Source organism: Acinonyx jubatus, chromosome C1 (assembly GCF_027475565.1).
Source record: "Acinonyx jubatus isolate Ajub_Pintada_27869175 chromosome C1, VMU_Ajub_asm_v1.0, whole genome shotgun sequence".
NCBI classification, from domain to species: domain Eukaryota; kingdom Metazoa; phylum Chordata; class Mammalia; order Carnivora; family Felidae; genus Acinonyx; species Acinonyx jubatus.
Genome location: NC_069381.1, coordinates 98,961,508 through 98,988,022, shown reverse-complemented (window position 1 = coordinate 98,988,022; position 26,515 = coordinate 98,961,508). Strand labels below are relative to the sequence as shown.

The 26,515-nt window shown below is 38.2% G+C and overlaps 1 protein-coding gene across 3 annotated transcripts in view; it reads right to left on the bottom strand.

Annotated features, from left to right (window-relative positions):
• Positions 1-864: 864 nt before the first annotated feature.
• MAN1A2 (mannosidase alpha class 1A member 2) overlaps positions 865-26,515 on the bottom strand; it is a 176,080-nt gene continuing 150,429 nt past the window's right edge. The window contains exons 13-14 of one of the 3 annotated variants that reach the window (XM_027058270.2): positions 16,442-16,493; positions 865-3,380 (exon numbers count right to left, since the gene is read on the bottom strand). In XM_027058270.2, coding sequence (XP_026914071.1) covers positions 3,354-3,380; positions 16,442-16,493 — 79 coding nt within the window. In that variant the 3' untranslated portion in view covers positions 865-3,353. Of the gene's footprint in view, positions 3,381-16,441; positions 16,494-20,085; positions 20,322-26,515 lie in introns of those variants that run through there. The other 2 variants (XM_015076677.3, XM_053214669.1) reach the window with 2 other exon arrangements.

The window sequence follows — 26,515 nt, the reverse complement described above, 5'->3', positions numbered from 1 at the left end:
CACTGGAATCACAAAACGTCTGACGCTCGCGAGTGCCTGGCGTAAAGCTCGGCACCTACAAGGTACTCCGTGTTTGCACACTCATTCTCTCACTCGCTCACGCATTCATTCATGGAAATCCAGGCTTGAGGGGAAGCTGCATAATGAGAATGGCAAGCGCAATCTTTTATCGACAGACCTGTGGCTCTGACAAAGACTTTGGCAATGGAGAGTGGAGAGGAGAAGCTGATGGTCCCGATTCCAAACCGCGTGGCACCCTGGGGTGCCTCAGATGACATCACGGAGAATGAGGATCAACATTCCACAAAAGGAACACACTCCTCCAATATCCAGATTTTACATTTACATATAAACATCTGCTCAAAGACAGAAGTAAGGTGGTGCCAGACACAGGACAGAAAGAACGAACCCTCTGACCAGGGCCTTGTTTTTCTGCGCTGAGACTTCTTGGTTAGGACCGCACTCGCTTGGTTTTATCAATTTTATACCAGTTTCAACAAAAAAGCATGAGTCTAAAATTCTAAAAGAGAAACGCAGAAGGGAGAGGGGTGTTCAACCTCCATTTTTTTCTTTCATGTGCCAACTGATCAGCCTACTCAGCACACTTACGCCAAAGGCACAAAGCGGGGTATCAGCTCTCTGAAGAGGCATCTGGAAAGGAGCATCTCTAGGTTCTTTGCAGAGAGTCTTAGACGTGTAATGAGTATTTTAACCTGAGGAATAAGGTCTACGAAATGCAAAGGACTGTGAGGGATGGAAGAAAGTAAATACTCTTGGAAAGTAAGTAGAATACAGGACAAGGATTGATTCTGGAGGAAATAAGTTTAAAAATCTGTAATAAAAACAAAACATGACACTGGCAAGTCCTTTGTAGCTGACTTTAATTGCCTTTGGTATCCAGAGAAGAAAACAATGGAAGCGTTGGTGTCAGCTCTAGTCTTACCATCACAGGGAGGGAGCAGGCAGTGAAGACGACCGAAGCTTCCCCTGCCCCTCTCCGGATTCTTCGCTTGCACAGAAAGGGCCATACTCACGCACCTCTCTGCCTTCTCTTAAGCCCCAGTCAGCCGAGGGGGCGGAGGCTCTGTCTTCTCTTTCCTTGAGAAGCTCCTGGGAGACCAAGAAGGCCCCTTACTCTGCCCTCTTCTGAATAGGATACGGGCAGACTCGCTGCCATCTACTCAGCGGCTCTGGGTCTTCGCCACCTCAAGGGGTTCACGTTTTTTAGTGACTCCTAAGTGGGCTTATGCTACTTTTAGGAGGAAGGCTAACGTTTTTTTGAGAACCAAATATTCTCCCTTTCTCAGGTTAGTCATCTCCCCTTCTCATTTCAAAATTTTAACTTTTCAAGTAGTAAAAGATACTATAATTTCAAAATGTGTGCTAAAATTTAACTCTCTTAAAAACTTAAATAATGCAACTGGCTCCACATCCTTATTTCCTATGTATCCTGAAAAATCTCGGGTTTGGTTATCATTTATGGATCGACTGCTGAACTGTGAGGACTATTTGTGGCGTAAGATGATCCCTTAGAAAATACTTAATTATGTTAATTTATTAAATCTTTTCTCCAATTAAAATCTGCTACGTGCTAATAAGAGATGAAAAAGAAAAGCTATCAAAATAAGAAAATAAACCTTCAGAATTCCAAGGTGGGCTTCTTGCACAAACACTGTTTCATGAAATCTTCAAGTTCAGAGTAAATACTAGACTGATTATAATGCTCCCAACTTTTATTGTCAATGGAAGCTGTTTGTATTAAACGTAAAGAAGAAAAAGTGTCTTGCACTGTGACACAAATTCAAGGGACAGAAAACTTACAATCATATTTATCTTACAATACAGTTCTTGATAAAATTTCAGTTCCTCCCCCCAAATATGAAGAAATAGTAATTTCTTTAAAAATAAATATCACTGCAAAATCTATTTATGGTAAGAGAAACTCCCTTAGATATATCCCAAATTTAGTTAATATGATTAATTATACCACACTTTTATCACTAAAAATTACTTTGAAGTGGTTCTGATTAATTCTTTGGATTTCTATAAATATCCTTGGAGAAAATAAAAGCTGAATTTTATTTTTGACATAAAATATTTGTGAAAAGTTCGCTCATCTGACGAGATAATACAGGATCCCCCTGTTCCCATTTCAGATAGAATGTATGAGCAAGTTTCACTGTATTTTGTTTTTGATTTCATAAGGTTCTAAAAGTAATTTGGCTCATCAAGGTAAATTTGGAGCTGCATAATAGTATAGCGAATTGTGCCAAGCCACAGAGAGTTGTAAGTTGAGGGATTTTACTAAATTTGTAAGAAGGTTAAAGTGGATAAAATTCACTTGGTAGATTTGCTGGTTTGGGGAAAAAAATCTCCTACCAACAAAACCAAGGCTTTCTCTCAAAACGGGTTTCAAGGCAACAAACTGCAGCATTTCCCCCACTTGTCGTCATGCTACCAACACTAGACTGATCAACATGCACGAAATCCCAAACCCAGGCTCGTGAGTAGTGGTTTCGATAAACAACAGTTTCAATGATTCCGTATGGAGACGAAGACTTGAAGAGTATTCTTTGTGAGATCATGCCCCCAGAGAAAATCAAATTTAACCAAGAGATTTCAATGGAATAGATTGAGAGTTGAAATGGTTGCCAGTCTGATCGTCCAACGGGGAACCTGAAAACTGAGACAGGAACAGGTACTTTTGTTGTCTTTTCCAGACCTCTTGCTCTTGATGCGGTTCCACTGCTCTTTTGTTGTTTGTTTTAGTTCCTTCCATTAAAAATGGAGAAAAAAGGGATAAACGATGAGTAAATATCTGATTCGAAAGCTGCTCCACTTTGGAAGGAACAAATGTATAATCAGTTCCAAAGGCCATCCCTCACTTCCACAAGGTGCTCCGCATTCTTGGCTTATTCTCAGGCAGTCTGGTCTCCGGATGCCAGGACTCTAAAAACAGTACAGTAGTAACAGGCATGATTTCCCATGTGACCATCTCCTTATGAAACAAAGCGTGTCAGGTCGCTGTCCTACACATACCAGAATATGTTTTGGTCAGGTATAAAATGGAATCATTTCAAAGTTGAGATATCTACAAGTTGAAAAGTCTTGTGGGGCACAGTCATGTTTCACCCTGCCATGTTGACTTATGAGGTCCAGGTTTCCAAAAGCCCCCCCTCCAGACTGATTTCTGTAGTGGTCCATGTAAACAAAACACAGGGGAGAACGGTCTTTCTGGAGCTGCTTTTCATCGAACAGCAGGATTTCCTGAAAGTGTGGTGTTGGCTAAATGTAACACGGGCAGAGGATGAGCCTCTGTATTGAAAACCCAGTGGTCTAAAGGTAAAAGGTCGTCACTGGAGAACAGCAGATACAAATATCTGAAAATAAAAGAGAGAAAAAATGAGCTTTGATTAGAATTCAACAAGAAGATCGTGTGATCTAGCTACGGTGGCAAAAGAAACCAATAACCTACTTTGAGCAGCTTTGATGAAAAACATCACACAATGAAACTCAGTCACGCAGTCACTCACATCATCTGAAACACAGTCACAATGAGTTCTAGAAGAGTGCAGTGTGTGAGAAAATCCAGTAAGATGCACAACTAGACTTTGGAAGTAAGATGGTTAGAAAACAAGCCCCACCTACCTGTCTGAAGCACATCAGACAACAGTGCTGTGAAACGGGATGAAACAACCGCTTCACAGTATTTCATGTTCTTTTAAGAGTCACATGTAACATTGGTCATATGTTTTGGCCAATTACAGTTCATAGGACAACTAGAAATTAATCAATTCACATTTATTAGCAGACACTGAGGCACTAACTAGTACGTTATTTGGACACAGAAAGGACTTTTTAAGTTTACTTATTTTGAGACCGTAAGAGTGAGCATGAGAACGGGGGAGGGGAAGAGAGAAGGAGAGAGAATCCCAAGCAGGCTCCATGCTGTCAGCACAGAGCCCGATGTGGGGCTGGAATTCAGGAACCTCAAGATCATGACCTGAGCGAAAATCAAGAGTCAGACACTTAACTGGCTGAGCCACCCAGGTGCCCCAGCAAGGACTTTTATATACTCTTAATACTTTAGTATTAAGTACTTTATTATATAATTAATATAATATAATATAATATAATATAGAATATTATATATAATGTATATATAATATTCTATATATTCTATATATTCTATTTTATTATATTTAATATATTTAATTATATTTAATATATTTTAATATATATTATATTATATATTATATATATTTGTAACTATAACATATAATATAATATATAGAATATGATATATAATATTCTATATTATATATAATATTCTATATTCTATATTATTATATATAATAGTATATAGAATATATATACTATATATGTGTATAGAATATATACATTATATATAATATTCTATATTATATTCTATATATAATATATATTATATTATTATATATATTATATAATATTAAAGTACTTAGTACTTTAGTATTACTCAGAGTATTAATACTTTGAGCAGTTACTGCAGTGTTAAATAAAAATTTCAGAAACACTATGGATTTACAGGAGGTCTAAGAATCTCGAATTGCTCTGAATAGGTAGTAACATTGTTTATATGAAAGCAAGACTCCTGACCTCTCCACGGGCACTGCAAGCCATGATGGTCACTTGGAAATCAAAATGACAGGGCTGACACAAACAATAACTTTTACTCATAATGTTCGGCACATTCTAATCTGAATTCTGTTAAAGGGTTATCAAAGTGAGCATAAAAAAACCAACTGTACTGAGTCAGGAAATCTGGGTTCTAACTCTTCATTTCAGCAATAACTAGCTGGGCCTAGCATCAGGCTTCATGGAAGAATTCCTTTAGAGTGGTTTTGCTGAAATCCCTATTTTAAAAACAGGCACATTAATCTTTTTCTGATTACTATTACAGTTCTAGATGGCAGAGTAAAAACACAGCACTGAGATAAACAGGGACTGTATACCAACTTTGTAACTGGTAGAGCTGGATGGACAGTCACAGGCTTCCAACCTCACTCTCTGTCCCTACACCTTGAGACCTGCCGGACTCGGATTTATTCACCAGGTCATGGACAGGGACATTGGAAATGAAAAAGCAGACGTGGTTGGGCATAGCAAGAAGCTCTGCCGGGTCTGCTAACTCTGGGACTAGGAGCACAGTGGAGCTCGGGGCACTGACATGTCCAGGAATGCTAGGCTCGGAACGATCCCACGGCTCTTGTTAAATGAGCCGATGCATCAGGCTCGCTCTAACCTCATCACTCTTTGAGACAGAAAATTCAAGAGTTTCCAGCAAAATGATTCCTTTCCACGGGAGACGCTATGGAAACATAGCGGATATAAACACAGGTTATAAAAAATCAAGAAAATAACAAATGCGGATGTTTTAGATAATCAAAGTGATATTATTCTTAAACCATCATTTTAAAAATGGATTTTAATTAAAAACTACTGTAGTGGGTTGAACAGTGCCCCCCTACTCACGTCCACCTAGAGACTCTGAATGTGACCTTATTTGGAAAGAGGGTCTTTGGGAATTAATCAGTCAAGGATCTTGAGATGAAATCATCCTGGATTTAGTGTGGGCCCTAAATCCATTGACTTGTATCTTTACAGGAGAAAGGACAGGGAGATTTGGACACACGCGTGTGCGTGCGCGCGCAGGGAAGAAGGTCATGTGCAGCCAGAGGCGAAGATTAAAGTGATGCCACCACCAGCAAAGGAAAACCTTCAGTGGGAAGTGGTTTCAAACTCCGTTATTCCACCAACTGTGTGGTCACTTGTTAAGGCAGTGCTGGGAACTAATACAACTTTCACCCCCAACCTCCAGGATACCTTTGGCCCTTAAACGCTGCTGGCTTCCTTGGGCCAAGGGGTCTGGAGTAAGACTGGAGAGCAGGGCTTAGACGTACAGTGACACACACACACTCACATAAACACACACCACATACATTCTCACAAATTTATAATAAAATCCATGTTTGAAATTAAAATAATATAGCTAAACATTCTTTTCAACTTTGGATTACACATTCAGAAGAGGATTTTTCACTGGGATTTTGAAAACAGAACAATTGGAGAAGAGTGAGTTTTGCTGCAAAAGTTGAGCAAGGTCTACACTCTAAATTAGTTACCACACTACAATTTTTCCTCTACTAAGCATTTTTCTTAAACTATGGTTTTAACAGATGACAAACAGCACTGACAAAGCCTGTAGGTATATAAAAAGGTGCTATTAAGTACATTTCAGTTTGAATGGATGTGGAGCTTAATTTTTAGAGTTTTTTTTTAAGTTTGTTTATTTTGAGAGAGAGACAGCACCCATTCACAGGCACAAGTTGGGGAGGTGTAGAGAGAGAATTCCAAGCAGGTTCCGCCCTGTCAGCACAAAGCCCGACACAGGGCTCCAACTCACGAAACGTGAAACGTGAGAGATCATAACCTGAGCCGAGATCAAGAGCTGGAGGCTTAATTGAGCCACCCAGGCGCCACCCCCCTCCCCCCACCCAGAGCTAATTTTCAATGTTGTTCACATATGTCTCTTCTAGCTGTCTCTTATCTAAAGACAAGGTATTCAGTGGAGGTGGTGGTGCCCCCAAGTGTTGGCAGTAACCAAACAGGCACGTTTTTACAGACAGAAAAGTCCAGCAAATCTGAGGAGACAAATTTAAGTTCGAGAGAGAAATGGTAAGGTTCACAGAACCAACTGTCAAGTTAATGTGTGCTTACTGACTGCTTTATTTACTTATCAACCAAGCCTTGATGACTCATTTATTCTTCTTAACTATGCTAATATCTAGTATATTATGGGAAGATGTTACAATTCAAAGAGGCTTGCATGTATATGCTCATGTAACTTCTAAAAAAAACCTTAGACTGTTTGAAAAAATAATGTACTTAAAACCTCCATTTCGTTTATACTAGTAATGTTTAAATAATGTCTTTGGAACAGACTGGTTAGAAATCAAATTAAATTGAAGATACTCAGTGGAAATTATATTCTAAAAGGTAACACATTAAAACATGCCATTATTAATCTCTCCAAAAGACCTGCCCCTCTCTGCTCTTCCCCACATCTTTTCTCAAATCTTAAAGTTTTTTTCCTTAGGGGGAAGGGGTGGGGAAGAAAAAGAATATTAAAACTAATGTGGGTACATTACAAATTCAAGTGCAAAATAAACATGCTTTTTTTTTTTAAGGATAAACTGAAGAAAGCAGACATTTCTGATCACTGCAATGGCTTAGGCTTTATCTTGAGATATAAGGGAGCTGGGAGGGACTCCTCTTCCTCTGCTTTTAGGGGCTGCATAAGTTAGGATGCAGAGGTTAGGTATCCTATAGGATAAGCATAAACAAAGGACGTCTGCTCCTATAACAAAAAGCCCAGAGGAAGACAGCGACAAAGGATGGTTAATTCAGCAGTACAACACAATCTGGGTTGCAAAGGTTTTGTAAAGGTTAATAACGAAATGTTAAGTTTTTCCTGGTGTCAAAAGACCTTATCTTTCTTTCCCTTTTTCTTAGATCACTGCCTTGAGAAAACTTTTAATTGTCCCTCTGAAACACAGGTACATCTTTTTAAAAGCCAGCTTTACAATTTAGTTTTTTCTAAAGGCCTGCTTTTGTAATGTAAACGTCGAGGAAGATGCACCCCAATGTCTCTATCACTGTGGGAAGCTAGCTTAGGTGCCTTTTCTCCAAAGCTTTACTACCCCGTGTCACAGAGAAGGAAGTATATGATTTTTCCTTTGGATAAAGACAACTAATTAACATAGATGGCCACCCCAATTACCACGTGAATTTAGAACGAACTATGTATGGCAAATGGTGCTGTGGAGAGAGTACTCTTATTTAAGGACGAGTTATCACTTATCTTCAGAACATGTATATAATGGATTGTATCCGCCTGGTTATATGGGAAGGTGAGATTTTCTGTCTTTGCAATCTGCCTGTGATGCAAACTGCAATCTGGTTTAGCGCTTATTAAACGATAAAAATATTTTTTTAAATGGTTTCTTTTGCTGCTATATTTGTGGAGAGGATTTTCTGGGTTGGCAGAAGACTTGAGTGCCATTTTTTCCCCCAGTAATCAGGATCTCCATGATTTTTTTGACTTTCTCCTCAAATGATGCTCCACACCTTACATCTCCCTACAAGTCCAAAGTCTGAAAGTGAAGGGCAACATTTCTGCAGGTGTGGGTCTATTTTGATGGTCTAATACATGTATAGTAGTATCTCACTACAGTTTTAATTTGTACTTGATCATGTTATGCATTTTTTCCATGAACATATTTACCATCCTTGTATCTTTTATGAAGTATCTGTTCTTTTGCCAGGTTTTAAACTGGGTTGCATGTTATCTTATTTTTGAGTTTTTAGAATTTGTCATATAGCCCAGATAGAAGTCTCTTGTGAGTTACATACTTTGCAAGTGTGTGCCGTATCTCCTCATTCCTTTGCTTTCTTTCATACTCTTTCAAACATATTCCAAAGAGTAGATATTTTTTTAATTTTAGGGGCGCCTGGGCGGCTCAGTCGGTTGAGCGTCTGACTTTGGCTCAGGTCATGGTCTCGCAGTTTGTGAGTCAGAGCCCCGCATCAGGCTGTGCACTGACAGCTCAGAGTCTGGATCAGCTCAGAGCCTGGAGCCTGCTTCAGATTCTGAGTCTTCTCTCTCTGCCCCTCCCTAGCTCATACTCTCTCAAGAATAAATAAACTTAAAAACATTTTCAAAAAGTAGATATATAAAAATTTTTAGACCAAGTGATCAAGTCATTCTTTTAGGTATCATGCTTCTGGTGTAGTTATTTAAGAAATCTTTGCCTAGCCAAAGATCACAAAGATTTTCTTCTACGTTTTCTACTAAAAGTTGTTGGTTTTAAATTTAGGACTATGATCCATCTTGAACTGACTTTTTTTGAAGTTTATTTATTTGAAAGAAAGACGGGGGGGGGGAACAGAGAGGGAGAGAGAGAATCCCAAGTAGGCTACCCCACTGTCAGAGCAGAGCCTGACGTGGGGCTCGAACTCACAAACTGTGAGATCGTGATCTGAGCCGAAACCAAGAGTCAGACGCTTAAACGACTTCGCCACCTAGGCGCCCCTTGAACAGATTTTTTTGTTTATGCATACAGAAATTATTCTAGCACCTTTCGTTGAAAAGCCTGTTTTTTTCTCATCACAATTTTGTACCTGTCAAAACTCAGGTGCTCAAATATATCTCAGGTTTTCTCTGGACTCTATTTTGTTCCATTGATATATTTACCTAGCATTATACCAATATCACTGTGTTTTGATTATCATAGCTTTATAGTAAGTCTTAAAACCAGGAAGTGTTAGGCTTTCAACCGTGTTCTTTTTCAAACTTGTTTTGGTTATTCTAGGTTCTTCACATTTCAACGTTAAATTTAAAAACAGCTTATTAATTTCTATAAAAAAGCCTCTTGAGATTTCGAATGGGATTTCATTTAATCTACAGATTGATCAATCTGGGGAGAATTAACAATACTGAGTCCATCACCCAAGTGAATCTCTCCATTTAATTAGATCTTTAATTTCTTTCAGCACTGAGTTTTAGTGTCCAGTGTTCAGGTCTTTTACGTGTCTTGTCAAGGTTCACCCCTAAATATTTTATAATGTTACACTATTGTTAAGTGGTTTAAGTTTCAATTTGATTGTTTATTGTTAGTATATACATAATTAATTCTGACATCTTAATCTTGCATTTGCAACTCTGCTAAATGCTTATTAATTTTAGTAACTTTCTGAGAACTCCTTAGAATTTCCTACGTTGATAATCACAGGGTTTTGTTTTTTTTTTACGAAAAAAATGATTGTTTTCCTTCTTCCTTTCTAGTCTGGATATCTTTTGTTTCTTTTTCTTGGCTGACTATACTAGCTAGAAACTCCAGTCCAAGACTAAATAGAAGTGAAGAGAACAGGCAGACATCTTTATCTTATTCCTGATCTTAGGAGGAACACATTCAGTTTTTCAGTATGAGGTCAGCTGTAGGTTTTTCCCTTATGCCCTTTATCAGGTTGAGGGAGTTCCTATCCATTCCTGGTTCGCTAAGAGGCTTATCAGGAAAGGAAGTTCAATTTTGTCAAATAACTTTTCTAGGTCTATTGAAGTGATCATATGTTTTTCTTTTTCAGCTCACTGATTTTCAAATGTTAAATCAAATCTCCATGCCTGGGATAAATAAATCCAGTTGGTCATGATGTATTACCTGTTTAATAGGTTGTTAGATTTGATTTGCTAAAACCATATATATATGAGGAATATTAGTCTTGTTTTCAATGAGCACCCTGCTGCCATTCTTATATTTGCTCCTTTTTACCTAACTTGTCTTTTTTCCTCTGGTTGCTTTTCAGATTCTTTTCATTATCAACTGGTTTTAAGGTGCCTTAGTGAAGTAAGTAGTCTTCATGTTTCTTGTCCTTGGAGTTTATTCAGCTTCTTGGATGTGTGGGTGTAGAGTTTACATCAAGTTTGGAAAGATTTGGGCCAATATATTTTTTTAATCCATTTCTCTATCCACTTCAATTTCACATATTTTAGGCCACCTATAGTTGTTACACAGCTCACCAATACTCTCTGCATTTTTATAAGATTCTCTTTTTTTTTTGCTCATTTCATTTTTATTTTAATTGCAATGTCTTCAAGTTCACTAATCTTTTCTTTTACAATGTCTAATTTACTATTAATTCTATATGGTATTTTTTTCAACACAGACATTGCAGTTTCCATTTCTAGAAGTTTGATTTGGGTTTTTATATCTTCCATGTCTCTTCTTAAGTTTTTGAATATATGGAATATAATCAAAACAACTGTTTTAATGTCATCTGCTAATTCTAACAGCTGTATGAATTCTTAGTTTCAGTTGATTATTTTCATTGTTGACCATGTTTTCCTGCCTTACTGTACACATGGTATCTTTGGCTGGATGCCAGACATTAGGAGTTTTACCTTTTGGTTGATGGATAATTTTGTATTCCTATAAATCTTGAGTTTTGTCCAGATATATAGTTAAGTTACTTGGAAACAGCTTGATCCCATCAGGACTTACGTCTGTGATTTATTACGTAGATCTAAAGCAATAAATTGTTCCCCACTACTGAGGCAGGACTGTCCCAAGTACTCTACTCAGTGCCCTGTGAAATTATGAGATTTTCCAGCCAGGCTATTGGGAATAGGCACTGACTGTTCCTGAGCCTTGTGTGATCACCATAAGCTGTTCCCTTTAACCCTCATAGATGATTGTTTCCCCCAAACTCAGGCATTGTTTCTTTCCTCTGCTGAATACTCTTGGGGATTCTCCCGGGTTCTCTCTGTGCAGCTCTCTCCTGTGAACACCAGCTATCTGAGTTTCCTTGGACTCACAATTCCAACTCCTTAGGGAGACTGTGCCTCAGGTACCCCGCCCTATGCTGTGGCCCAGAAACTTATGGAGGCGGCAAGCTGGGGCAAACGCTGGGCTGCTCGTTTGTCTCCCATCTCTCAGAGATCACATCCCTTCACTGCCTCCTCTCCGGTGTTTTGAAAGCCACTGTATCCTATATTATTTATCTGTTTGCTTTGGGTGGAAGGGTAAATTCTGAACCTTGTGACTTCATCTTAGAGGAAGAGGCCTGCTCTTCCATTTTGAGATACTTTGCCAAATAATTTGCTGAATTCCATGTACCTATGTTCATGGAATCACTTAATCCTCTATTATTAAACCAATCCACAAAGGACATTAGAGTTGGTGGAACAAGAACTTGTTCTGAGGAAGCCTTTCTGGTTTTTCTTGATTACTAATTCTTCTCCAGAGTTTTCATATCATGACTTTCTAGAATTTCGTGAAAATGGACATTAAATCCATATACTTTTATTTTCCTCAATCCAACTTTTCCCCTTCTTTAAAATTAGCTATCTATTCTGTTGTTTCCCTCCATCATTCCTGAAAGAATACTGATTACAATATTACATTTGCAGTAGCACCCTGATATGTAATTTCTTAGGATCCTTGCAGTCATTTAAAATAAGTTACTTTTCTTCCTTTAGGGCTCTAATTTTGTCTCAGCCATATTTGTTTTCCTTTAATTTCAGCCCTAGTATAGGTTATAAGGATTGGAGGAAGAGGTTGGAGTTAAAGTGTAGATGCTTTGCATTTTATCTTATGATTCCCTTTTTAGTGTGCCATTGCTTTTTTTTTTTTTATTGTGGTAAGAAAACACACAATATAAAATTTACCATTGTATGAGAGCCTGCCATTTGTGACAGCATGGATGGGCCTGGAGGGTATTATGTTAAGTGGAATAAGTCAGAGAATGATACATGCCCTCTGATTTCACTCATCTATGGAATCAAAAATAAATATAAATAAATAAAGGAATAAACAAGCAAAAAGCAGAAACAGACCCACACAGAGAACAAACTGATGGTTGCCAAAGGGGAGGTGGTGGAGGAATGGGTAAAATGGGGGAGGGGAGAGGGAAACCGGCTTCCAGTTATAAAATATAATGTGGATAAAAGGTACACAACAGGCAATGTGGGCAATGGTACTGTAACAGCACGATATGGTGACAGATGGCAGCTACACTTGCGGTGAGCACAGCATACAGGGACCTGTTGAAGCAGCATGTTGCACACCTGACACGAATGGAACACTGTGTGTCCACTTTAAAAAAGAGACAAAGAAATTTACCATCTGAACCATTTTTAAGCTGAGCAGTGTTGCTATATTCACACTATTGTGAAAACAGATTCCTGAACTCTTTCACCTTGCCAAACTGAAACTCTATACCCTTGAAAGCAACATTCCCCCTTCCCTTACCCCCAGCACCTGGTAACCACCTTCTCCTTTCTCTTCCTATCAATCAGCTTGGTCACTGGTACTTCAAGTAAGTGGAATCCTAACAGTATGTCTTTTTGTGACTGGCTCATTTCATTTAACATGATGTTCTCAATGTTCATCCATACAGTTACTTCCCTGATTTTGATTTTAGAAGCCTATCTCCCATTACTTCTAATGAATATTCTTTAGTCACTAGTCTAGTTTTCTTCCTGTCTTTTTATTTATTTATTTATTTATTTATTTATTTATTTATTTATTTATTTTTAATATTTATTCCTTTTTTTGAGAGACAGAGAGAGAGCACAAGCAGGGGAGGGGCAGAGAGAGAAGGGGAGACACAGAATCCGAAGCAGGCTCCAGGCTCTGAGCTGTCAGCACAGAGCCCGATGCGGGGCTTGAACTCATGAAACGCAAGATCATGACCTGGGGTGAAGTCGGACGCCTAACCAACTGAGCCACCCAGGAGCCCCTCTTACTGTCTTTTTAAAGAGAGGTAGCATTTCTTTTCTCAAGCTGGATCTCTTTTCATGAAATGACTTTCTGCTTTGCCTCACCTATTAACATATCAGGTATCATTTAGCATTATCTCAAACTTTCTTCATGACTGCTCTAGCCCAAGCCAAAGTTCCCTTCTTTGAATCTAAAAGACTTACATTCTATTTGGTACTTGACTATATACTCTGTACTTTTATTGAATTTGCCCATTGCCAGAAGGAAGAGATTTCTTAACTAGCCTGCAAGTTCCTCATACGGTATTATGTTTCATATGCTTTAATTCCCAAATCACACAATTCTGGAAAGAGAGCGGTTACTTAATAAATACTTTTGAATTGGACTTAGTTTGCAAATCAGCTGTCAGAGCAGAGAACAGCACTGAACAGGAGACCTCATATGCTACTTTCCTCATCCAGCTGGAAAAACAGTCCTTCTCTCATGGCAGGAGGTTAACTTTAGGATCCAGTTACAGACAAGATAAAAGATAAATGGAAGGGAACAGTGGCTCTGTTTTCCCAGACTTCCCTCTTGAATTATTTTTTCCTAGGCTAACAATCCTCACCCCAATCATCTCATTGATTCCTGCCTCTCTCTCAAATATACTACTTAGACACTTTTGCTTATGAACTTAAAAGTCATACTACCCTTGATGCTTTATTGACAAAACCATTATCAGAACTGTCTTTGAACCTACTTCAAAACCTTGTTCACTAGGGGATAAGCTTTAATAGTCTGATAGCTGGCTAACTGGGCTTTCATTTGCTTATACTGAGAATAACTTTACAGGCGCAGGCAGATAACAGGAGCTATAAAAAGCAAAACCAGAACTACCAGAGGACAGGATAGCAACATTTGTAACAATATCTGCCCTGTGCAACAATTCACTAGCTTTCCCCTCCTCCCCGCTCTAGTATTTTACTATAAAACCTTCACACCTCAGAAACTTTGAAAGAATTTTACAGTGAAATCCATACATACTTACCTCCTAGATGCTACTATTAGCATTCTGGTATATTTCCTGGTCACAAGTCTATTACTCTCCTCATGTATTACTAGTTTTATCATTCTAAAATATTCTCTCTAGAAAGAGCAGCTAATTAGCAAACCTAGCTAAAATATCAAGAAAAAACTTGATTAGTAAAATTATTTGCAAAGGGAGAACTGGAAGTCTCACTAGAAATTTTTAAAAGACATTTCAAATTTTGAATAACAAACTTTAGGCAACGATATTTACTTGAGTTTTGACAGGAAGACCGGTGCCACAAATTTTGACTGCTATGGGTTCTTCTTTACCATCTCTAAGAAGCACCAAGATTAAAATATTTAAATATTTTATTTAATAATGGCAAACTATTTAGTAATAATTGTTTATTTGATAACAGCAATTAGATACCATTACTTTTAAGGGAAGAATTAAAAAATTCCTAGAAAGAAAAAAATTAAGAGCTAGATACATGTAATCAAATGGCAAACAAACATAATTCCTCTTCTTTCCCTGATTCCTTTCAAAAGCACATGACTAATGCCATCAAAAAGAAGACAGATCCATTGATTGATGAATGGATAAAGAAGGTGTGGGGTATATATATATATATATATATATATATATATATATATACATACATACAATGGAATATTACTCAGCCATAAAAAATAATGAATTTTGCCATTTTCAATGACGTGGATGGATTTAGAGAGTATAATGCTAAGCAAAATAAGTCAGAGAAAGACAAATACCATACGATTTCACTCATACGTGGAATTTAAGAACCAAAACAGATGAATATAAGGGAAGGGGAGAAAAAAAGAGAGGGAAGCAAACTATAAGAGACTCTTTTTTTCGGGGGGGGTACCTAGGTGGCTCAGTCAGTTGAGGATCCAACTTTGGCTCAGGTCATGATCTCATGGTTTATGAGTTTGAGCACCACGTTGGGCTCTGCTGACAGCTCAGGGCCTGGAGCCTGCTTAGGATTCTGTGTCTCCTTCTCTCTCTGTCCTTCTCCCCCATTTGCACTCTCCTTCTCTCTCAAAAATAAATGAATAAAATATTTTTTTAAATTAAAAAAAGAGGTTCTTTTAATTTTTTTTTAAATTTGAGAGAGAGAGACACAGAGTGTGAACAGGGGTAGAGGGGCACACACACACACACACACACACACACACACATACACACACACACAGAGAGAGAGAGAGAGAGAGAGTCAGTCTCAAGCAGGCTCCATGCAGGGCTCAATCCCACCACCCTGGGACCATGACCCGAGCCAAAATCAAGAGTGGGTCCTTCAACTGACTGAGCCACCCAGGCGCCCTGAGACTCTTAACTATAGAGAACAAACTGAAGGTTTCTGGAGACAAGATGGGCAGGGGATGGGCTAAGTGGGTGATGGGCATTATGGAGGGCACTTGTGATGAGCACTAAGTGTTGTATGTAGATGATGAATCAATAAATTCTGCTCCTGAAACCAATATTACACTATACGTTAACTAACTAGAATTTAAGTAAAAACTTAAAATACATACATACTACAAAAATAATATGCCAGGGCATTATTTTGGTTAGGGCTGTTCTAAACAGCATAACCATGTATATATGCTAAGACTTCCTCAGGAAAAAAATTATATGGTACCATGTGTTTTTCTATAAATAAACTCAAGTTTTACAACCAAAAAAATAAATAGAGAGAGAACAGATACACAAAACACAGTATATCCATACAACAGAATACTATTTACCAAAGAAAAAAGTGATACATGCAACAACACTGATTAATCTAAAAAACATTACGCTGAAAAAGTTAGCAGACCCAAATAAGTGCATACTACATGATCCCAATTATATGAAGTGCCAGACAGGCAACCTACAGTGATCAAAAGCAGCTAAGGGTTGGAGGTGGGGTGAAAACCACCATCACTGCAAGACTAGGATGGAAATGTTCCAGAGTGACTGGGGTGGTCGTTACCCAGGCTTATATATTTGCCCAAGACAATGAACTGCACGTCTAAAATACTTCAATACAGTGGATTTTTAAAGTTAAAATAAAGAAGGCTAAAGGAAAAGGACGAAAAAGGAAAATAACCTTATTATGTGTTACTGCCACATAAATACAATTTGGGTTGTAGCTCCCTCTGCTGCAGGGAAAAAAAAAGGCAAGGATGTTTCAAAGTACACAGTTTTGACACTGAAAAAAATGCTTCATGGTGAAAGTGATATTCACTCTGTGTATGTGTGTGTCCCTGCTGTCTAACATTTGGATTGCACTGTGACACTGTGGGACATCCTAAGAGGAATCAGAAAACAGGGAGACCATGGTTTTGGTCCTCCAGTATACCATTTGAGGAGACTGGATCACATGAACAGGCACTTGGCAATGACTTTCCCACCCGACCTCAAGGTGTACTGGCTATACCTCGTCAGTGCAAGGAATTCCTTGATCCCTAACTTCTTCCATAATGGTTTACTGATTCACAGGTGTCAGGGGTTCTCAGAGTCTGATTCCCTAGACCAGGAGCATCAGCATCATCTGGAAACTTGTTACAAGTGCAGATTTTTAGGCCCCACTCAACATGACTAATCAGACTTTGGTGACACAGCCCAGCAATCTTGTTTTACAAGCTTTCCAGGTGATTCTGAGGCAAGCACAAGCTTCAGAACCTCTGTCCCAGGTGCACCAAAACTTCCAGCACTAGTTGGCGTGCATGGTTTCTGCTCTCCTTCACGTGGGCATCTCAACCTCTGCCTCTACTGAAAGCAGGTCCACTGCCCTGACGCCCTCACTTTTCACATCTCATTTCAAAGGTCCTGGGCCTTTTCTTCCTGCTTCATCAACTCCTTCACACATTCACTGTGAGCGATCTTCTAGCACTAACTGAATTCTGAATTTAAGCCTGGAGCCTCAACCAAGAAATAAAGTAGGTCTCTTCTCCTGTTCCCATTTTTGCAAGACCGTATAAAATTGTTCTTTTTCAGCTGTCTCTCTTGGAATCAAATAATTCAATCTTTTATTTAACAGATACTTAATTCTGAGACAAGTAGGTGTGGTCCCACCATAGATACAGAGATAGAATAACTAAAATATACAAAAATCACTGCCCTTATGCTTATATAGTATATGCTTATACTCTAAGTTGGGGAATGCCTATGGAAATGACATAGTATGTTAGAAGTTGGGTGCTGTAGAGTAAAGGTGAAGTAAGGGGAAATGATACAGGAAAAGGGAGCAATCTGAAATTTTATATAGGATGATCAGGGAGTGCCTTAAAAATATAATTAGAGGGTGCCTGGGTGGCTCATTCAGTTAAAACGTCTGACTACAGCTCAGGTCATGATCTCATGGTTCATGAGTTCGAGCCCCACATCAGGCTCCAGGCCGTGGAGCCTGCTTTGGATTCTGTGTCTCCCTCTCTCTCTCTGCTCCTCCCCTGCTCTCTCTCTCTCTCTCTCTCTCAGAAAATGGATAAAACATGAAAAAAAATTAAAAATATATATAATTAGAAATGATAAAATGACACAACTAAAAACTACCATTTAACACCTGAAACTGCAAAACTCCTAGAAGAAAACACAGAAAGAGCTCCTTGACTTGTGCCTCAGCAATGATTTTTTGGCTATGACACCAAAGTGCAGAAAACAAATGCAAAAATAAATAAATGGAACTACACCAAACTAAAAGGTTTCTGCAGAGTAAAACCACACACACACACACACACACACACAATGGAGGACAACCTATAGAATCAGAGAAAATATTTGTAAATTGCATATATGATAAAAGGTTAACATAGAAAATATATAAAGATCTCATATGACTCAATAACAAAAATGAAACAATTAAAAAGTGGGCCAAAGAACTAAATAGACATCTGTCCAGAAAAACCATACAAATGATGAACGGGCACATGCAAACACACTCAACATCACCAATCATCAGGGAAATGCAAATCAAAACCATAATGATATCAACTCACATCTGTTAAAATGGCTGTCATCAAAAAAACAAGAGAGATGTTGTGTGCTATTGGTGGGAATGTAAACTGGTGCAGCTGTTATGGAAAACACTATGGAGATTCCTCAAAAAATTAAAAATAAAAATGCCTTATGATCCAGTAATCCCACTTTCCTGCATCCACAGGAAATGGAAACAGTGTATCAAAGAAATATCTGCATTCCCATGTTTATTGCACCGTTAAGCTTCACAATAGCCAAGATATGGAAATAACCTATGTGTCTACCAACTAATGAATGGATAAAGAAGACATGGTATGTATAAAACACACACACATACACACACACAGAAATACTATTCAGCCCTAAGAGAGATGATTTCCTGCCATTTGCAACATGGATGGACCTTGAGGGAACTTTGCTAAGTGAGATAAGTCAGACAAGAAAAGACAAAGATTGTACGATATCCATAAGTGGAATCTTCAAAGGCCATACTTGTGTAGAAACTTCTAGTTGGAAGGTGAGTTCTGGGGATCTAATGTAGAGGATTAGATTACAGTCAACAATGCTGTATTATATACCTGAAAGTGGCTGAGAGAGATCTTAAACGTTCTCACAAAAGAGAAATGGTTAAGTACGTGACATGATGGAGGCATTAGCTAACACTACGGGTGGTAATCATATTACAATTAAGATAGATGTATTAAATAATCACTCTGTACACCTTACATTTACACAACACTGTATGTCAATTAGATCTCAATAAGGCTGGAAAAACAAACTACGACCTAAGAGCATGAGAGTACAGATGCAAATAGCCAACTTTGTTCTTACGTAACATATTTATTGAGTGTCTCTTACACTGCGTACTGGGTGCTAGGGAGGTGACAGTAGTTAAAAGGAAAAGTTCCTGCAGTTATGAAGCTTACATTCTACTTACTGGTAGAGACAGATAAAAAAACAAATGCATGTATCAGGTGGGAATAGTGCTGAAAAAAATAAAGGAAAGACGAGAGAATAATGGAAAGTACAGATGATATATATACACAGGGCCTATTTTTATGGACAGGCACTCAAAAAACACAGCAGTTGGAAGTCAAGGGGAGTATGAACACAATTTGTGAGTTCCTTGGTGTCAAGACTGTTCTCTATACATTCACTGCTGTATCTCTGGCACATAAAACAGCAAAGGCACACATGAGGCATCAAGTATTTGTTGGATGAATTATTTCATACACTACAGTGTGTCATCTCTATATTCTGATCACCATTTACTTAGTAGATAAGGACACATCAAGAGTAAAGAGGTAGAATTAAGAACCCCAGGAAATAATAGTTTAAAAGGGTGAGAAAATTCTGAAACCTTTATCCCTATTAATTTCCTAAGAACTTCCAACCGTTTTGACTTTCTGTGTTCTTAACCTATAGAAAAAAAAAATCAAGTGACTTATTCTCTTGAGTTTATTTTGAATCACTTAAAAATTCAAAATAATTTAAGACTGACTTCTAAAAAGCCTACTCGTTCAAAACTTACTTTACGTATCAAGTACTATCTAAATATTTTGTTACTTCTCAGAATATTCTCAATTCTCATGTTTCTAACCAGTTAATTTTCTAAAATACTTTTTTCCCTGAACTTTCAGAGCTTTCCATCTGTGAGAACTTTTGTGAAGAGTTAACTCTCTAGACTTAACTCTGTTTAACATTTTAGTTAAATGTTTATCATTTTAGATCATAACTCAAATGCACATGCCCTTGACCCAGCCATTCTACTGTAAGGAATATAAATGACTATTTATATTCATATAGGGAGCAGAGTTATATATAAAAGGATACTCACTGAAATGTTTATAACAGCAAAAAACTAGAACGAACTTCTATATCTAACAATAGAGTACTGATTAAGCAAATGACATACTCCTCAGTGGATTTATGTGTCCATATGGAAACCTTTTCTAGATAAAGAGTAAGATGAAAATTGCAAGTCTCAAAACAGCAGGTATACATGATTGCATCTGTGGGAAGGGGAGGGGGGAAAAGGCTATTAAAAGGATACACATTATAAATATATATTTTTACATGTTTGCTTATACCCTGAAAACCTCTAAAAGGATACCTCAAGAACTGTTGAATAATAGTTATCTTTGGGAAGTGAGACTGGATGTGGAATCCAGAGAAATTTTTCTTCTTCGTTTTTTTCTGTTTAATTCATTTTGCCATATCCACATTTTATTTTTATGATTAAAAAAAAGCTATATTAAAAACAATCCATTTGGCCTTGATTTTTGAGGAACTGCACAATATAGAGGAAAAAGATGTTTACACAACTAATTTTAAATATGACAAGAGCTAAGCTGTTCATTCTGTATCATTCAACAAACATTTGTTGAGTGTATACTGTAACCCAAACGTGAAACTAAACTCTAGGGCATTAATATTTCCTGTAGACTATTAGGACAAGGAAGTATCATGAGTATACTTAAGGATCGATTAATTCTGCCTTAGTGTTGGAGAGAACTCACAGACAATGATATCTAAGCTACACCGTGAAAACCTAGTTAAGAGTTTGTTAGGGATAAAAAAAGGAATGAGGAATCGCATGCAGAAGGGACAGCAAGAGAAGGACATGTAAGTGAAAATGCATAGTAAGCAGGTATAGACCTGGTAAGTGGTTCAGCAGGAGACGTGACCGAAAAGGTACATGCAGCACTTAATCTCAATTATTCAATATAGGAGCAAAGAAGGTGGACAATGTGGAGGCAAGAGGCATCTTTTTCATCCCTCTTTCTCACCTGGTGGAGTATACCTGCAGGACAGTCCGAAAAGCAGGACTACTGGAGCAAAATTAATGTGAACTTAGTATTTCAATAGGTTCTTTCCCAATGAGCTTTACCCCCCACATCAAACAACACTCTCACCCCTCCTGTATGACTAGATCCTTACATCCCTGCCCACACCAGAATATAAATTTTTAAAATCTGAAGTAATCTGATAGTAAAACATAATATTTGATTATTAATTTACGTCATTTCTCTATGAGTGGGTCAAACATTTAGTTTTCATGTGTTTACAGTATTGTCCAACTTTATTTTCAGTGAACTGCCTTTACTTATTTTAGCTTAGCCTTTGTTCCTTAATTTCAAATTTCAGTTATTCTACTATCAAATGAATTGCAAATATGTTTTCCCAGCATGCCACCTTTTACTTTAGTGTTCTTTTTTTTTTCCCCTTGCGGATGTTTTCCATTTTCAAGTGGCTGAAGTGTTTTATCTTTTACTTCTATGATTTCTGGGGTTTGTGCCATGCATCCTCACCCCCAGAGTTGGGAACAAACATTTCCGACTTTTTTCATGATTTTATTTCATTTTTTATATTTAAAGCATGTTCTATGTAAGATCATTTTTTGGTATTTAGCAGGGATCCAGCGAACTAGCCATGACTCTTTCCTAATGAACAGTTTTCCTAGTATCCTCTGGTAACTAATCTAACTTTTCTTCAATGATCTGGATGGATTTTCTACAAAGATGAAATTCCCACACACAAGAGGGCTTATTTCTGAACTCTGTTTTGTTCCACTGCTCCATTTACTCTTGTACCACTACTAACCTCTTGATTTTTATAGCTTTATTAACAGTTTTTAAATGATCCTCTATGTATAAATATTGCATGCTATATGATATAAAGTAGCTTATAATTTCTTTTATTGTCTGGAAGGGCTTGTCCCCTGCAGTGACTGTGTACTTTGTCAAACACAGCAAGCTGGAACTACATTTGTCAGAACCACTTTCTCTGTATGCTCGTGGGTTAGAGCTGGCTACAGAAGACAGACCCTGCACGTGAGCCGGAGGCTGAAGTATGGCGGCACCCACCAAGCGTCAGAGGAGTCTAGTGTTGCCATGTGCTGTTAACACAATGCGCTTGCCGGTGACTGCCTGGCTCACCTTGCAGGGTGGGGAGGCCGCCAGACCTTCAACACCTGCCACTCCTGCTGGAGCTCCTCAGTCATTTTTCCAGTTCTTAAGCCACACATATATAGTCCCATGGCAAAGGGTGCCAGCTTCGTCTGCAAATTAGCTGCTTATCAAAGTCGGAGGCCACGAGACACAGATAAGGGATCATTTGTCCTTGTGAGTTCCAGTCTGCCCTTGTTCTCCTTTGCTTTGCATCTAGCTTCTTTCCCCAACTATTAGCACAACCATCCTGCAATGACTTTCCACCTGCTACCGTGTATTTTGTGCCAGATATAATTCTAAGTGCTTCACTATATTAATTTCCATAACAACCCTTTCAGGTGATACTATTATTAATTTTCTTTTTACATATGATAAACCTGAGGCAGAAAATTCAGTAACTTGTCCACATAGTTACTACGGGGAAGAGTTGGGATAAGACAGACAAATATGTACTGGTAGAGATGTTTGTATGATCTGATGAATTTGGTATATATAGAGAAGACATTAAATCTGTGAGTGTCACAAAGCTAGAAGAGCTAATACATTAAATGAAAAACGCAACAGTTCAAAAAATTTCAACAAATCAGAATATGTTAAATCTAACAAAGTAAAATTTAATAAGGATAAAGATAAAGTGAAATAAAATTAATTACATCAAATAGAAGAAAGTAATTATCTTAGTTCATGTTAAAAAAACAAAACAAAAAAAAACCAGACTGGGGCGCCTGGGTGGCTTAGTCAGTTAAGCATCCCAACTTCAGCTCAGGTCATTATCTTGGTTCATGGGTTTTGAGCTCCACGTAGGGCTCTGTGCTGACAGTGGGAGACTGCTTCAGATTTTCTGTCTCCCGCTCTCTCTGCCCCTCCCCTGCCTGCACTCTCTGTCTTTCTCAAAAATAAACATTAAAAAAAAAAAAAAGACCAATAGCAAAATTTCAAGCTATACTGACAGGATTACTAGAAAATAGAAGAGTATTATCTTGCATTGATGTGAGTATAATGACCAAAGTAGGGACTGGTAACCTGAACTGGTTTAACCACATCTTAAATGCAGTGTTCAGTCCAGAAAACCATGGACTCATGTCCACAGAAGGCAAGCAGACCAGTGCCATAGAAAGAAATAGTACACAAACCTGCAATCTTTAGCCTGGCAAATATGCAGCAGACTGTATACTTCCAAAGGGCGAAACATGTATCACTGAATGGAGCGCACAGTGAAGCAGATTTTAACTCAATGTAAGAAAGAGTTTTCTAATAAGAAAGGCTTTTGAACAGTGGCACGGGTTGGCCTTCTGAGGCAGTGAGCTGCCCATCAACCGAAAAGATTAACAGAAGACTTTATGACACAATACTCTGTATGTTGTAAAGATACTTTTAGCACTGGGAATGTGTGTAGGAGGAAGAAATGGATTGTGGTGGTTTCTGTTGGAATGAATGACCTCTAAATTTTCTTGCAGCTCAAAAAATTCCTTTTGATTCTAGGCACAAAAACAGCAATTAAATTTGAGGCAAGAAAATATGGTTGTAGTTGAATTTACTTAAAAGACTCTGGTTTTTTTCTGATTACGAAAGTAAAAACAATGTTTTGATGTGGAAATACATATGAAGACATTTATCTACATGTTTTATCTATACATGTGTATATATATACATGTATATATTTATATGTGTATATGTGCAGGTAATAGCCTACTAATTATACCATGAGGAGTCTCTATTACTGGATCCATAATATCCACTGTGGATGTGCCATAATTTATTTAACCATCCAACTGTTACTAAACATATAATAACTCTTTATTTTTAGAAATGCACTAAACACCCTTGTACATAAATTTTTTTCTATAGCTTTGACTAAGACTCTTGACCTATTCTTACATAGTTTTCCAGAATTTTGCTATTATATTCGAAGTCTGAATTTTAAGAGATAGGAGGGGGAAAAAGTACATAAGGAGGATTCACAGGAAGCCACACAAAACATAACTTCTGCCCCCAGAGATTTTCCCACCGAAGGCAGACACACTGTGGTGGCAAGCTTGGCCTTTACAGTGTTTCTCTTTCAATAACAAACTTTTAAGAGGACCATGGTTCCAATAACCTGTGATTTCTTGCAGCCTTTAATGCCTAATATATAGGAACGCAGAAAAAGATGGGAATGCGTCTTCAGCAAGTACACTTATCAGACCTTCGAATCAAGACGCCAACAGCACTGTGCTGAGATCCAACGAAAGCCAAACGAGACCTAGGTTAACAGATGTAGATACTGAGGTACAGATATATCTCTTGGAATTGTTGTAACTTAAGGGGCCCTGGATCACCTGCTACGTCGCTAAAAACCAATGAAAAAAACAGTCCTCAGAGCAAACAAACCCGTTATCAAAGACTCTTTCTTGCAAGTATGGCACAGTGGTATTGCCTCCTATTTCTGTATAACAATCCAGACTCCAAACAAAACGCTTCAAGTTTAGCAATTCCTCCTGAGCTGAAAGCTAGTCAAGGCTGGCTTTTCCTTTCTTCCATAATCCCTCCCCTCACCTAAAGAGCAGACTGCCTTGTATTACTAATAATATGCCACCATTTTCAAGAGACTAAATCTCCTCTTAAAATATGCAGATATAAATATTCTACAAATTCAATCTTGAGAAAATCCCTCCAGGGCCTTCTGTCCCATTCAATCTAGACTGATAAACCTCTTGATCTTTCCTTCATTTGTTCCCTAATTCCATGTCTTCTTTTTTGGTTTCTACTCAGCGTTGATGGCACATATCCTCCAAGACATTAACTGAGAAAGTAGGTTTGTGAGACCCTGCATGACCAGAAACTTCGAATTCTAAGTTGGAATTTTCTCTCAGAATTTTGAATCAACTGCTTCCACTGCTTCTAGCTTTCACTGTTGTTCTTGAGAAGTCTGAAGCCCCGCCTGATGTCAGATCATTTTTCTCGGACTTTTATTCCCCCTCTCTTTGGAAGCTGCTGGATCTTTCCTTTACCCGCAAATGTTCTGAATATGGCCTTGTGCCTTGGTGCGGGTCTGTTTTCATCCACTGTGCTGGAATCTTGATGGCTGCTTTCAATCTGGAAACTAATGTCCTTCAGTTCTGGGATATTTTCTTGAATTACCTTGTTGTATTCATATTTTGTTTTTTAAACAAACTTTAAACACTTGAAGTATAACATACAGACATAAACATGCACATATCTTACATATTTATTTTGACAAATATTTCTAAGTCAATACTGCCCGTTAACATTTAAAAGTGAAGCCCCAAATGCTGACTAGACACCGTAGGCATGTTGCCATTTCCTGGTGGTTGCACCACTCGGGGATGGGGGAGGAAATGGCCATTTTGCTGAGGGAGCCTCACGTAGCAGTGCCCCTGGATTTTCTTCTTGCAGGCAAATCCATTTCCCCGGAAAGGAGCCCTCCAATCTCCCATCTACTACCTTCAGCTGGGCCTGCCATCCCGGCAGCCCACAGCCTCCGTGATTTGACCTCTTCGGACAAGACGTCTCTAGTTTCATTCGTGGTAGAGATGAGATGAGGCGGGGAGGGGGGGGGCTGGGGTCTAGCTACTCCTTCTATAAACTTACTTAAAAATTCTACAGTTTTCAATCCTACCATGTCAAGTCCTGCGTTTTTCCAAAGTTCTAAAGCACTCACCAGTTTGCTTCCAGTTAACTTCTCCTGATGCAGGTACTTAGCTTCTCTGTTTTCCATCTCCTAAAAATTTGCTGACATCTCTTGTCTCTGTTGATTTCTTTCTCATTCTTTTTGTCCTTGAACATTGCACCTGCTTAGCCCTCTATAGTCATTTTAATGGCTTTCATGAGAGAGTGGAGGATAAATCAAGTGTTCGCTCTGCCAAGCTAACCTGGAACGCCTCCTTTGTTACATGTAGCCATCTTCAAACATCAGATATATGCTTTCTTTTCTCTTCATCCTCAAAAGCTTCCTGCACTTGTATTTTGAGCTCCAGATCTATATTTGCAAATGCCTCTTGGGAACATATGTCAAAAGTAACTCATTATCTTTTCTGAAAATCTACTTCTTCTTGCAACTTGGTGTCATAATCCTTACAGTTACCCACACTGAAAACTGAAATGTTATCTCCTACTCTTCCTTCTTTCTGGATCTCCCTATATCTAGTAAGATACTAGCACTTGTCAATTACACCCTCTAGAGCACCTGAATCTCATCCTTCATATGTCACTGTCTGCCTTACAGCTATTCCCCGAATACTAAGTCATCCTACTCT